Source organism: Lagopus muta, chromosome 6 (genome assembly GCF_023343835.1).
Source record: "Lagopus muta isolate bLagMut1 chromosome 6, bLagMut1 primary, whole genome shotgun sequence".
In the NCBI taxonomy this organism is placed as follows: Eukaryota; Metazoa; Chordata; class Aves; order Galliformes; family Phasianidae; genus Lagopus; species Lagopus muta.
This window is the reverse complement of record NC_064438.1, coordinates 55,030,333-55,042,666: the sequence shown is the minus strand read 5'-3', so window position 1 is coordinate 55,042,666 and position 12,334 is coordinate 55,030,333. Positions and strand designations below refer to the sequence as shown.

Below are 12,334 nucleotides of genomic sequence, written 5' to 3'. Positions count from 1 at the left end.
TTTAAATTAACGTTAGAATAAGGATGTTTATTTAAGTCTGAAACAGCCGTCTGGAGAGTCTCCTTTCAGTCACTTTATAACTTTCTCAACCATTTTCTTTGCAAATAAACTGTAGTGACTAATGCTTGGTTTCTTCTGGGAAATTGGGGAAAAAAATCCAGCTATTCACACTTTTATGAGCAAGAGGGCATTTCTCTAAAATAGAAAGTTGTTTTCCTGCATAATTTGAACTAATAAATATATGTAAAACACCAGGTTTTTAAAACAAAGTATAATTAAATGTCCAGTTTCTGCCCAGTGCAAATAAACTTTTCAGGGAGAAATGAAAAGTTGAAAGCAATTAAAATGAGGTGCTGTGTGTACACAGTACTTAATCATTCTTGCTGTGAGAACCTTGTTTTTACAAGTTGGCAGTATTACAGATATGTTGCCAATTTCTGCTTTTACTCAAAAGTTCAAGGCCAGGGGAGACTGTTAGATTATGTAGCATGACCTCTTCTAAATCACAAGCCACTGAACTGTATCTATTTATGTTACCGAGTCCTGTAATTTGTCTTTGAGTGAAGAACAATATTTCTGGCTAATCTGTGCTTTGAAGAAAGGTATGTGCTCATCATTTAGAGACATGAGAAATTCTGCCCTTAGTTTCTTCTTCCTGTGGTACCTTATGGTTCGAGAGGAAGCAGGACATTTTAGACTTTTGTATCTGATTTATAAGGAACATTTGGCTTCACTTTACAGCTACTTCAGTTTCCAAGTGATTTCCCTAACAAAATTTAACAATCTTTTAATATTCAACCTACTTCAGTATTTATGGAGGTGCAGAATTAGAGCTGATTGTTACATTATCATATATGGAAGTCTTGTCTTGCTCTACCTTTCTGCTCTCTTGTTGAGACATCTGGAGATTATGCTTATCCACTTGACCACAGCATTGTATTGTGATTTCTCATTGCTTTGCTTAACCAACATGACAATAAATCCCTTCTCAGAGATGCTTCTTTCTGACCTGCATTTTTTAATGGAAGAGTTATGACCTGCTATTTTTGTTTTTAGGCTTACAACCCATAATTTGTTAGTACTAAAATGCCACTTTGTAAATGGGTTGGCTTACTCTTGTGTCTGCATTGTTAAAAGTCACATTATCAATCTTTATTATCCCTGAATTTTATAATCATTGACTCCCATTATTCAATTAATTAGGAAGCTTTTAAATATAAATAGAGCTAGAAGGAGTGTTTGATGCCATGTGCTAATGGGCCATTTATATGTGAAGCGTGATGACTGTAAACAACAGAGATCTAAGATTACATTTTATGCATATACTTACATAATGTAGACTTAGATGTTCAAAAGTTGTAATTTTAACTTCTGCCTTGCTGTCAATACTGAGACATCTGACTTGGCCCTCTTACAATTCTGCCATTCCAGTATCCCAACCCCATTCCATTCATCCCACAGCAAAAATCGTAACTGTTTTGGTTCCAAGGCTTGATTTCAGTAGTGATGTGACTGAGTTGTTCACGCATTGAAGGTGTGCAACTTAAATGGCTCTCATTTCAGGTACAAAGGTGAAGTCAGCAGGAACACAGACTTGTTCTCATGCACGGAAAGCAGTCATCAGCTCAAAGAAACAGCATCCTCTGTATGCACTTGCTCAAGAAAATCAGTATTTTTTTAGTCCAAGCAGAGAAGTGCCAGCTGACTGCGGTCCCCTTGAAGGTCACCTAATTCCTATGGCTATTCCACTAGGTAGGAGTGAATAATGTCTACAGGGGATGCGAGTTGATACCTGCAGCTTCGGTCTTGTCAAGTTGGTGATTTGCCCTGGTTTGTGAGATTTTCAGCTACAGTTTAAAATGCTCCAGTTTTCCTCATCTTTCATGCTGGGTTACCTGGCTGAGAAATTATCTGTATAGCTGGATGTGCCTTCTTTGGAGCACTTTCCATTCATAGGGCTCTTGTTCTGGCTTTGTTTGGTATCTGTGTAAGTAGGAACTGAATCACCAGTTCCTTGGGCATTGGATTCAACATTTACAGTGACTTCAATCCAACAACTTCATCAGGATTGTGCCAAACACACTAACTCATTTTCATGGTTTCTGTGTTCCTGGATTTCAGTAGAACCTCTGTAGAGACCTTATTTTCGAAAGAGTTAGCATTTAAAGATGATAATTAAGTAAGAAATAGGAGGGTCTCATCAAAATTTAAGGGATGCTAAAAAGTGTAATAGTATTTTGAATATAGTTAAGAGGATGTCAAGGGAAAGGAGCATGGCATGTAATTTTTAAGTGGCAAAGACAATGTAGTTATGCTCGTTTTCAGCAGTAGGTGTCACCCTAGTCAAGTAAAATGAATAATTTCTAAAAAGTGGCTGTGGTAAATGTACAAATTTTTGCTAGGAAAGTTTACTTGGTGATGCACAGTGCTTCAGTCAGTGGTATTAGAATAAAGTACACTCTTGGTCTGTAGCTGTAATTGGTCTGTTTCATGTAAAACATAGACACCCAGAATTTAATCTATTAATTTACTGCCTTGTTTTGGAAGTTGATATGTATCTGTAATAGTTTTAAAACTTCCTTTAGGTCAGACCCAACTTAATGATATCTCAGTGCAGCCTGCAGCAGTAGTTACGTGTACACCACACCCTGTTACAGTCACAACCTCTATTCCCCAAGTGCCACCAAAGCCTCCAGCTGAAGTAAAAAAGCCAAACATAGCTGTAATAGAGATGAGATCAGAGAAGAAGGATCCCCCTCAACTGTCTGTGCAGGTTGGTGTCAAGAATGATGACTTCTTGTATATTTTAATGAATAAATGCTAACTGTAGGTGGTCTCATCCACTAGTGACTTACCAAGAAAGCATCACAACTTAAAAATCATTTAAGCCAAACAGAAAATTACTTTGTCTGTCGGCCAGCTATGCAAGGTGTTTGTAAAATAGTCCTATGTCATAGTGTTTCACTTTATTCTTTTTTTTTTTTCTTTTTTTTTGTGAGACTTTAAAGCCAGAAGAAACGGGATAAAACAAATATTAATATTGATGTTAGTCTTTAGATGAATGATTTGGCCTTTTAGATTTCTCTCTCAAGCATGATATTCAGCCCAAGAATTTCACTCCTTATTAATCAACCACTGAAGTCCTTGCCTAGCCTTCTCTTATTTTCACATGAGTCTGTTGTCAAGGAAGTGAATGCTTCTAACTTATTCAGTGTCTTGGATTCAAATTGTTGAGAATATACACACTCCTACATACACCTTTCAAATATATATGATTCATGGATCTTGAAGTTAATTACAGGATGAGTTTGTGCTCTGTTCCCTTCCATATCACTACCCACATACCTTTTACCTTACCAGATATATGACAGCATGAAGCCAATAATCAGCCTTGCGCGGTGGCTTGTAGGCCAACTGAAATGAATTGCATGTCAAACTCTCGTGTGCTACATAAATAGTTATGAGTCTGCTCACCTTTCATCACATGCAAGACAAAGTCCAGGGAATTAGAGAACAGGAGAAATCAAGTAGCTTGAGAGGAAAAAGGATTTCATGACTGAGTAGCAGTAGGAAGATAGAATATAAACAGTTCAACAACAGTAGCTGAGCTAATACATAAATATTCAGAGTGGTTATTTGTTCTTTCCTAGGTGCTACCAAATGTTGATATTGACAGTGTTTCAAGTGGCAGTGTGAGTGCAGACAGTGTGCTTCCAGAACCCGAACCTGCACTTTGTCCTGCTGATGCTGTAATACAGGTATTAATTAGTCTAAATGTGTATAGATTCAATTTTTTTAATAAGAGAAATCAGTCAGTTTTGTTGGCACGTGAGATGTCTGCCCTGTACTGACTTCAGTGGGGAATGTTCTTCATTCCCCTTTCTGTTCTTTGGCCATACTGTAGACATGAGTGACATGCATGTGTAGCCTGTTCATTGGTAGCCTGCTGTGTGTAGATAGACATGAGATAGCTAGGCCACAGAGTTGGCTCCTTCTATTCTCTTTTGAGATACCTTTTTAGAAGTGTCTTTTTTAGATAATCTGAGCAGTAATGAAAGGTTTTGTACAAATAAAACCTTTACTGCTGCGTATTACAAGATAAGATTGTAAAGCAGGGCACATGTTTACAGGGTGGCATGTTTTTCCAGTGGATTTCTGAATTGTGCATTGCACAGTTTGGACAGTGTGAACTGAACAGGGCACAGAGATGCAGTGATTATTTTTGGTTGGTTATCATACCTTTTGTTTCCCCTGTGTTTCAGCTCCTATTCTGGCTTATGTCTGGCTATGGTCAAGAGAATCAATGACTATTACAGAGACCAGTGGCTAAAATAGCAGCCATTATTTATAACTAATGTCTTTAAGCAACTATGCAGAAATTACACATTACTAAATTGCTTAACATACTTTCAGACTCTTATGGTTTTTTTTTTTTCTCAATAGCTTGTCTTACTGATATATATTTTTTTAATAGGGGTTACAGGTATTGCCCTTGAACTATTTCTTCATTAAGCGCAAGTTTTAATTGTTGGTATGTAATGAGGAGTTTTAATAAGCTCTTTTTGTACTAAGCAGAAAAATTTCCCCTCACTTTTAGGATAGGGTCAATTACTTGTCTTGGATTCAGGCTGCTGACAAGAGTGATGATATGGCTGCATCCTTGGCATGAAGTGCTTCTGCGAATGCATTTTCTTCTTTACCTCCAACATGAGATATCTAATAATTATCATCTGTCTTTACAAATAGGCTCCAGAAGATATACAAAGCGAGGAAGAAGACATGAAGTTTCCAGGAACTCATTTCATTGATGTTACTGATGTCATGCAGGTAATTATATTGCAAAAATGTCATTTCCTTTTTTTTTTTTTTTTTTTTTTTTTTTAAATTTGATTTCTATTATTCTGTCACAATGGAAAATGAAATGTAGAAGATTTGTTGATCTTATGAGCAACTTTAAAAAGAACACACTGTGAGTAATACCAAACTGTTCACAGTATTAAAGCAGCATCACAAATCACTGTGTATCAGTAAAGGACCTTTGGAAAATTACAGTAAAAACTTAAAATTAAGTTTTATTTGGATATATTAGAATCCAGAAGGAATAAAAGTAGTTCTCTTAGCACTTAGACTTCACAATTTTAAGCTCCAAATGTAATGCATACATGAGACTCTTGTTTATGAGGTCCTAAAATACTCTGGTTATTTCAGTCAGAAATTATTTGAAATAATTAGATAAGACAATGTACTGCTTAGCAAATGGAGTCCACTAAGAGGTGACACAACATCCAGCACATCTTGTCTTGGTAGTGTAGCTGTGCCTGCTTTACAGCATTGATGTTTCTTCAGTATAATGGCATGGGTTTATTGGAGATGCTCTTTTGCAGTGTAGTCTCTTTAAATAGCATGTACTTTGCTGATTTTGCTTGTTAAAGTAGGGCCTGCCAAACACCCCCAGTTCAACTTTGGTGAACCAGGCTGTATTTCACCTCTCCAGATGAAGAGCACAAGCAGAAACTCAACAGTAGCTGGGAAAGGCTGCTTCTGAAGGAAGCAAGGTGCTGCCACCTGGATGCTCTGTAGTCTCTTCTCTCTGTGAGAGATGGCAGCTTCAACCTCCTGCTGTGTTTAGGAATCAGTCAATGTTCTGAGCACAAAAATGCTGTTATTTGCCAGTATTCTCCTGAAATGTGTTTTACTCAGAATCTGCCCCAACTCTTTTGTGTGGGTTTTTTTTATGGTTGTTGTTGGATTATTATTTTTTAAGGTATGATTTTCGTAATAAAAATGGGAAAATGGCTCATTTATTATTTTGGTTCCCAAACTTACGTTCTTGGAGGAATTAAATCTATTTGGAGAACTTTATTCTATTTGCACAAAAAAGGTTTATCTTATAAAAAATAAGTAAGAAAACTATTTAAGAAATCAGTTTATGAACTAACAAAAGAAGTCCCACAACATAAAATTTTTGACACGAGTAACAGTTACTCATTTTTTTTCTCATTTTTCTTCTGAATTGCTTTTATCATTTATTTTTGGCAATGAAATATATTTTAACCACAGTCCCAAAAAAACATTCCAAGTGAAACACATGTTTGGCCTGTGACCATGCAGACAATGTTCTTAAAAATGTGCAAGACAAACAAAATGTAGAAGCATAAAATCAACCTTTGGAGTGGCAGCAGTACTGAAAACATCAAAAGAAAGACTCTTTATCACAGTAACTTCACTTCAGATGTATAAAAGAATGTGCATAAAATGCTCTGCAGGAAAATAACTTAGTGATGCCTCCCCCTCACACCCTCTGTTTTTATGGAAACTTAATTCTATTCAACTGAGGAAGGTAGATATTTTTGAGAAACAGCTGCTTTTTTTTTTTCTCTTTATCCCCTGATGGATGTTGCACAAAAGCTTCAGGACCTTGGCTCTGCTGTTTCCTTTTCTCAAGATTTGCTTTAACTTTCCAGCCAGCAGGTACACATTCAGAAGCTGCTAAGGAGCTGAAATGCTGCCTTTTAAGGGTTGGCAAGCTTGGAAGCCTGAGAGAAGCAAAGTTGCCCCAGCTGCCTGTTCCCAGGACCACTCAGTAGGGAGGCTGAGCATGTATTGCCTACAGATGCAGGCTCAAACAGAGGGTGTGTATGTGCACATATCAGGATTGAGCACCAGTAGGCTGATCCTGTTCCATCTCTGGCAGCTTAGAATGCAGACCTGGAGTGTATTTGTGAGTGTGTACGTACAGACAGAGGTGTCTGTTTACTATGTATGCATATGTAAGGATCCCTTTGTTATCTGTCCTTAGACACTATGCCTGGTGCCTGGCCTTGGAACCCTGCCCTTCCCAGCTCTGGGAGCTGGGCTTGGAACCCCAAACCATTTGTTCTACTGTGTGACTGCTTTTGGCTTGACACTTCAGCACTGTTGTGCCTACATGCACTTGCTCCAGCTACTGGCACCAAGAACACTCAGGCCCTGCTGGGCTGCTACTTCTTCAGCCTCCTTACATGCACATATGATGGAAAACCCCTTTCTCAGAAAAACAATCAGAAATGGAATTTGGTGCATTCGGAGAGGACAGAGAGCATTGATCAGGCAGGGAGCAAGGTCAGACAAGTATACTGAATGGCTGCTTATTTACATGCAACCAGTCCTTCCCTTTTATTCCCTTATCCATGTTCTACTTATACCTCCTTAAATGTTCTTGATCATTCCCTTTCCAAATTGTTAGTTTCTCCTAGTAAACATAAGGTTTTGTACCATCCTGAAATATTCTTCTCTGCATCCCTTAATTCTTCTCCCTATTCCCCCAGAATATCCCTACTGAATCTTAAGAAAGGTGCTGTCAACAGTCTGTCCAACAACTCATCTTGCTGTGTTTCATGCTGAAATGCTGGGGTTGATCTCCTGAAATAATCCTGGTCAGGATGCTTGAATCTTGTAGACAAATGCATCATATCCCAACTTGAAACATGCAAGCCCTGCCACAGGCAGAAGTGATGGATGCATATTGTTCTCCCATCACAACCTCGCCATCTGTGTCTAAAGACCTGAAGTTCTGTCTTCCAAAGCAGTTGAGTTGGGTCCTTTTATTTCATAACAAGAAAATTCACCTATGGAATAAATCAGAAAAGGTTGTTATGGCTTTGAATTAAACACATCTTTGTTTTTGATCAGTGGCTTTACCTACAGGAGTTCATTAGGATGTCTGACAGATGAGATTTCATAACACCACCCCTCTCATGAACCCTGCCTTAATCTGGAGTGAGAAACTTGCTCAGTTAACATGAGCCCCACATGCAGTTTCACTGTTATTGAACCTTGCCTTTAGCTCCTGAGCAGCCACTTCCAGCAATGCCTTTAACAAGTTTACAAGGCTCTGAGATCAGGCAGGCTTCTTGCTCTTTCTAAACCTGCCTAAGTTGCAAGGAGGAGACAATTTTCACTTGCATTCACTGCCCTTAAATGTATGACATGCTGAGATCAGAGTAAACACATTTGCCCCAGCTCTGTTTTTCAGCAGGTGCTTTCTGAGACTGTGTGACTGTGATTCTTCACACACGTAATTCTTCAGATGGCACCTGTAGTACAGTCTGACCTTGTGAGAACTGCAGAAATCCACAACTTAAGTTTTGGATGACTGTAATAAAGGGACTGTGTGTTACCTGATCATTTAAAAAAATGTTAATTATCTGGTTGTAATTTGGGAAGTAGAAGATGAGCTTGACGCTTTGTCAGAAAGTGCAACGATTAATATTCCAATCGTATCTGAAAGGCTTCCTAATTTATGCCACAGTTTGGGCGTTGTGATAAATATTTTTTAACAGTTTCCAGGAAGTTAAATTGCAGATGTGAGTACAGATTATTCAGGATCAGCCTACAGAGTGATCTGTATGCAAGTTCAGTCTGTATAATTAGACACTGAGTAGTCTCTTTTTTAATTTCAGGAGAGAAAATATATCACTCCAAAATGAGTGTAACTGTCTTTGGGATTTGTGCACTATTAAATGTAACATGTTTTGTGCACATAATTTAGAAATGCAGGAGAACTGTGAAAGCTTGTCAGAAGTTACTAATTATACGCAGGATTTATTGTACGTACTTGGTTTATTTAATCCAGATGTTTGCATCTTGCATACTTTCAGAAAAAGATTATATTAAATAGGCAACATCAAAGAAGCTGTATGGAGTAATGCAGTCAGAAGAAAATGCATAACGACACACTGGGTAAAGACATCTTTATGTTTGCTGTCAGAATGAATTATGGTTATGAATGCTTCGATCCTAACAGAATGCACTTATCAGCATGGAAGTCATCCGGTGCCATTTTGAGTTTAACTTTACCATCTTATTTCTGAATGAGTGCAGAAAATTGTGGGATCTTTCTCAGCGATTCCCCAAATCCACGTATTCTTTTGTGGCTGCTTTGTAGGACACAGCTTTTCTTTAGAAGGACATTTTTCCATTTAAAGCTGCAGAAGCTCTCCAGTAGCTATCTGTTGTAATATTCCTCATGGATCTATCTGAGTTTTCAGTTTCACAGTGTATTAAGTAGAAGAGATGCTGGAACGAGGAAGGAAAAAGGAAAATTACTGTCTATTTTCTTTCTCTCACCTTTCTTTCATTCACAGAAATATAAATCTGTGGGTTTCTTTTTTTTTTTTTTTTGGAGGGGGTGGGGGAGGCACTTTAAAATAAAATTGATAAAAAGGGAAAATAAACCCTTTTTGCCTTTGGCTAAGTTGGAGATGGTTCTTACTAAATGTAGGTTTACATGGAGCTACCTTTTTGTGCAATATCTCATGATTCTTGGCAGTGATTTAGGGCTTGACCCTTCATCTTTCTTCAGTATGCCCAATTTTCATAGAGTTTTGCTACGTTTGAGATGGTTTTAATTTCGAGTGAAGGATGCAGGTTCTCATCTGCCAGGAGCCATTCGGTACAGTATGATGGGTTGGTGCTTTTGGGGACTTACAGAGTCACAGAATCATTAAGGTTAGAAAAGACCACTAAGATAAAGAAAAGCAAAATATCTGCTAAACCAGGAAGCAAATGTGAAAAGTTTCTTAAACTTTTGTTTTGTTTTAAATTAATTTCTTAAGCATGTGTTTAATGAAACCAGAGTGATGTCAAAGTAAATGTCTCATGCAGTACTATCACCATTGGCTCCCTGCCCTGTGCAAGTAATATAAGTCATGTTTTACCCAGCTGTTCTGCTACCCTTATACATCTGCAAATTTATGGTTTGCTTGGTTTAGAATTGTGTCAATTAGCTGTAACATAATAAGAAAGGAGAATGTTGTTTGTGTGCCATGACGTGGTGTAACCATTTCTTGAAGTAAACCTCAGTTATATTATTTTCCAAAAATGCACTATAACTTAATATACTAATTATTTATTAGGACCAGGAAGAGGAGAGAGACGAAATTCCAGAATTTACAGAGCCTCTTCTAGAGATTAATGGACATTTTAAAGTTGCTGCACCAACATACAATGGTCCTTCATTTCCTCCAGTGGCTTCTGCTCCTCAGCAGTCTTCTGATGTTTTGGATGAATGGATTGAAAGGAGAGAAACTATAGAAAACAGATTGATAAATTGGTGAGTTAAGATGTAACAAAATATCAGGAGAATGTATATGAAAGAAGGAATGAATCTGAAGAATGCCTTTCCTCTCTTCGTCTTCCTCCCCTCTCTTCTCCTCTTTTCCTTTAAGCTTCCCTACATTTTGTTTCAAGAATGCTCCTTTGTACACTTGTAGGTGTCTTGGTGCTCACTGATAGCCACACGCGTTCTCTTTTGCTAGGGTGGAACAAGAAATAATGGCAAAAATTATCAGTGAGATGTACCCAGTTCGGAGAGAAACTGTGCCCAGTGTTAGCACATCAGAGGGAGAAGACAGTGAGACTGTAACCTCTGACATTGGTAAGTTAAAGGTGCTGCTTTCAGCAGATAGGTTGTTTCAAATATAGGCTAATTTTAACAAGTTGTGTAGATAGCTGTTTTGGCTGTGCCTAAGAGCAAGTAATGCTGAACCAGTGAAATGTTAACATGCAAAAGTGGATGCTTTAATTTATGCTGAGGCTGAGCAGGCATTATAATAAGATCGTTGAAATAAATATTCAAAAAAAGAAAAGAAAACACATAAAAGGCACCATTATGCAAATCCAATTTTGTTATTGACCATTTAAATGACATTTTGGATGCACGTGGCATTTTGCTAAGGTGATAATGTTTGTTTGCTTATCCTTTGTTAATAGACGTGTAAAAAAATTAATTCCTTATAAATCTGTGAGAGTGGGAGACAAATAGATTTCTCCTGTGGTGTCACTGCACTTCTCTGTCCTCTTTGGTGATCCAGAATTGCTTATCTATGTTCTTTCATAGAATCATTTATTCTTGGTATATAATCTACAAAAATCACTTTCTGCAAAGGAGCGCGAAAACGTTCATGCAGGGCAAAATGCACAGCTGCAGTACAGTAGATGTGTTTAAGAACTGAAGCCTGGATGCTTTGTGTTCCTTCATTTTCAGTTGAAGCTGCAGGTGGGGGAGGATTTCAGCTCTTTATTGATGCTGGTGTACCAGTGGACTCAGAAATGATTAGTCATCTCGTCAACGAAGTGCTCAGCGAGACAATTGCCACCATGCTGGGTAACAGGCAGGCTCAGGAAGCAGTTCCTGCTACAAATGTTCTTCCAAGTACAACAGCTGTGATGGTAAGAATCTGTTTTATTTAAGCTTTCCTAGTGAAGTTCTAAGGGATAATTTCTTGGTAGCACTGTGGTTCAAATACATTCAAGAAGAATTGAATGTATGTGGTTTTCATATTTTTATTATTCTTTATAATATCTAAGCAAGAAACAAGATGGAGTGAGACCTATCTCGCTTTTTTTTTTCCTTTTTATACAGTTCCTTTGTGCTCTATGCAGCATGCTATATTTATCTATCTACTTATTTATTTATTTCAAGGCTGAGCACAGAGCTTGTTTCTAAGGGAAAGAACTGAATTTTGTGTTATCCATAGATGGCTTCTGTTGTATTTTTTGTTTTTTGTTTTTTTTCTGTGAAGTTTATCTGAATTTCAGCAGCCCAAGTTCTTCAGTGCTCATGATTTCATGTTGAACTGCTGAATGTGCTCACGTGCTCAACTTCCCATAAGAGCTGATAATACAAATGATCAGCCTAGAATTTATTCTTTGGAAAAGCACCTGGAGGCCTTCCTCAGCCTGCTTATATAACTTTCTTAACAAAATGTCAGAAAACATTTATTGTTTTGTGTTTTGTTTGTTTGTTTTGTCCAGGCAGACAATTTAGGCTGGTACATCTTTATGCTTAGGTGGAGGAGTTAGAGTCACGAGGCATGTATCTCAGTAACAACTGTTCCTGTTTTGTGATAACCCCTCTCTTCCCAACCTCCTCCCTCTCAACCCTAACTCTGTAAGATAGGAGATTTGCATTGAGGTAAGAACTGTGGTTACAATTCTTTCCTTCAGGAGCCTCTTGTGCCTACTCCATTGCCAACCCCTCAGGCCACACCACCACAAACACCACCTTCAGAAAAAGAAATGCCTCCGGTCAAAACTCCAGAGTCTTCCCCATCTATCACAGAACTGAGTGAGGATGCTCGTGAACAAGAAAAAATGAAAGAAGCAGGTAGTGAAAATAACAGTTGAACTTAAGAAGGAACAAATATGCTTTAATCTACTGTCTTTAATTTTCTTCTTCAAAGACATGTTATCTCAGGATAAACATTCTTGAGGCTATGATTCAAGTGAGGACTCATGTAATACAAGAATTACGAGCTAATTTGTATGAAAAGGCAAACATCTATCTGCTCAG

General features: G+C 37.8%; 1 protein-coding gene across 9 annotated transcripts in view; it reads left to right on the top strand.

Moving 5' to 3' along the window:
• The window catches only part of KIAA0586 (KIAA0586 ortholog), a 68,405-nt gene that overhangs the window by 20,730 nt on the left and 35,341 nt on the right, over positions 1-12,334 (top strand). For all 9 annotated transcript variants that reach the window (XR_007377497.1, XM_048947269.1, XM_048947271.1 and 6 more), the window contains 8 exons: positions 1,564-1,752; positions 2,586-2,773; positions 3,651-3,758; positions 4,747-4,827; positions 9,897-10,093; positions 10,299-10,417; positions 11,027-11,211; positions 11,989-12,148. Coding sequence is in view for 8 of the 9 variants with exons in the window: in XM_048947269.1 (XP_048803226.1) it covers positions 1,564-1,752; positions 2,586-2,773; positions 3,651-3,758; positions 4,747-4,827; positions 9,897-10,093; positions 10,299-10,417; positions 11,027-11,211; positions 11,989-12,148 (1,227 nt within the window). In the remaining variant the exon portion in view is untranslated. The remainder of the gene's footprint in view (positions 1-1,563; positions 1,753-2,585; positions 2,774-3,650; positions 3,759-4,746; positions 4,828-9,896; positions 10,094-10,298; positions 10,418-11,026; positions 11,212-11,988; positions 12,149-12,334) is intronic.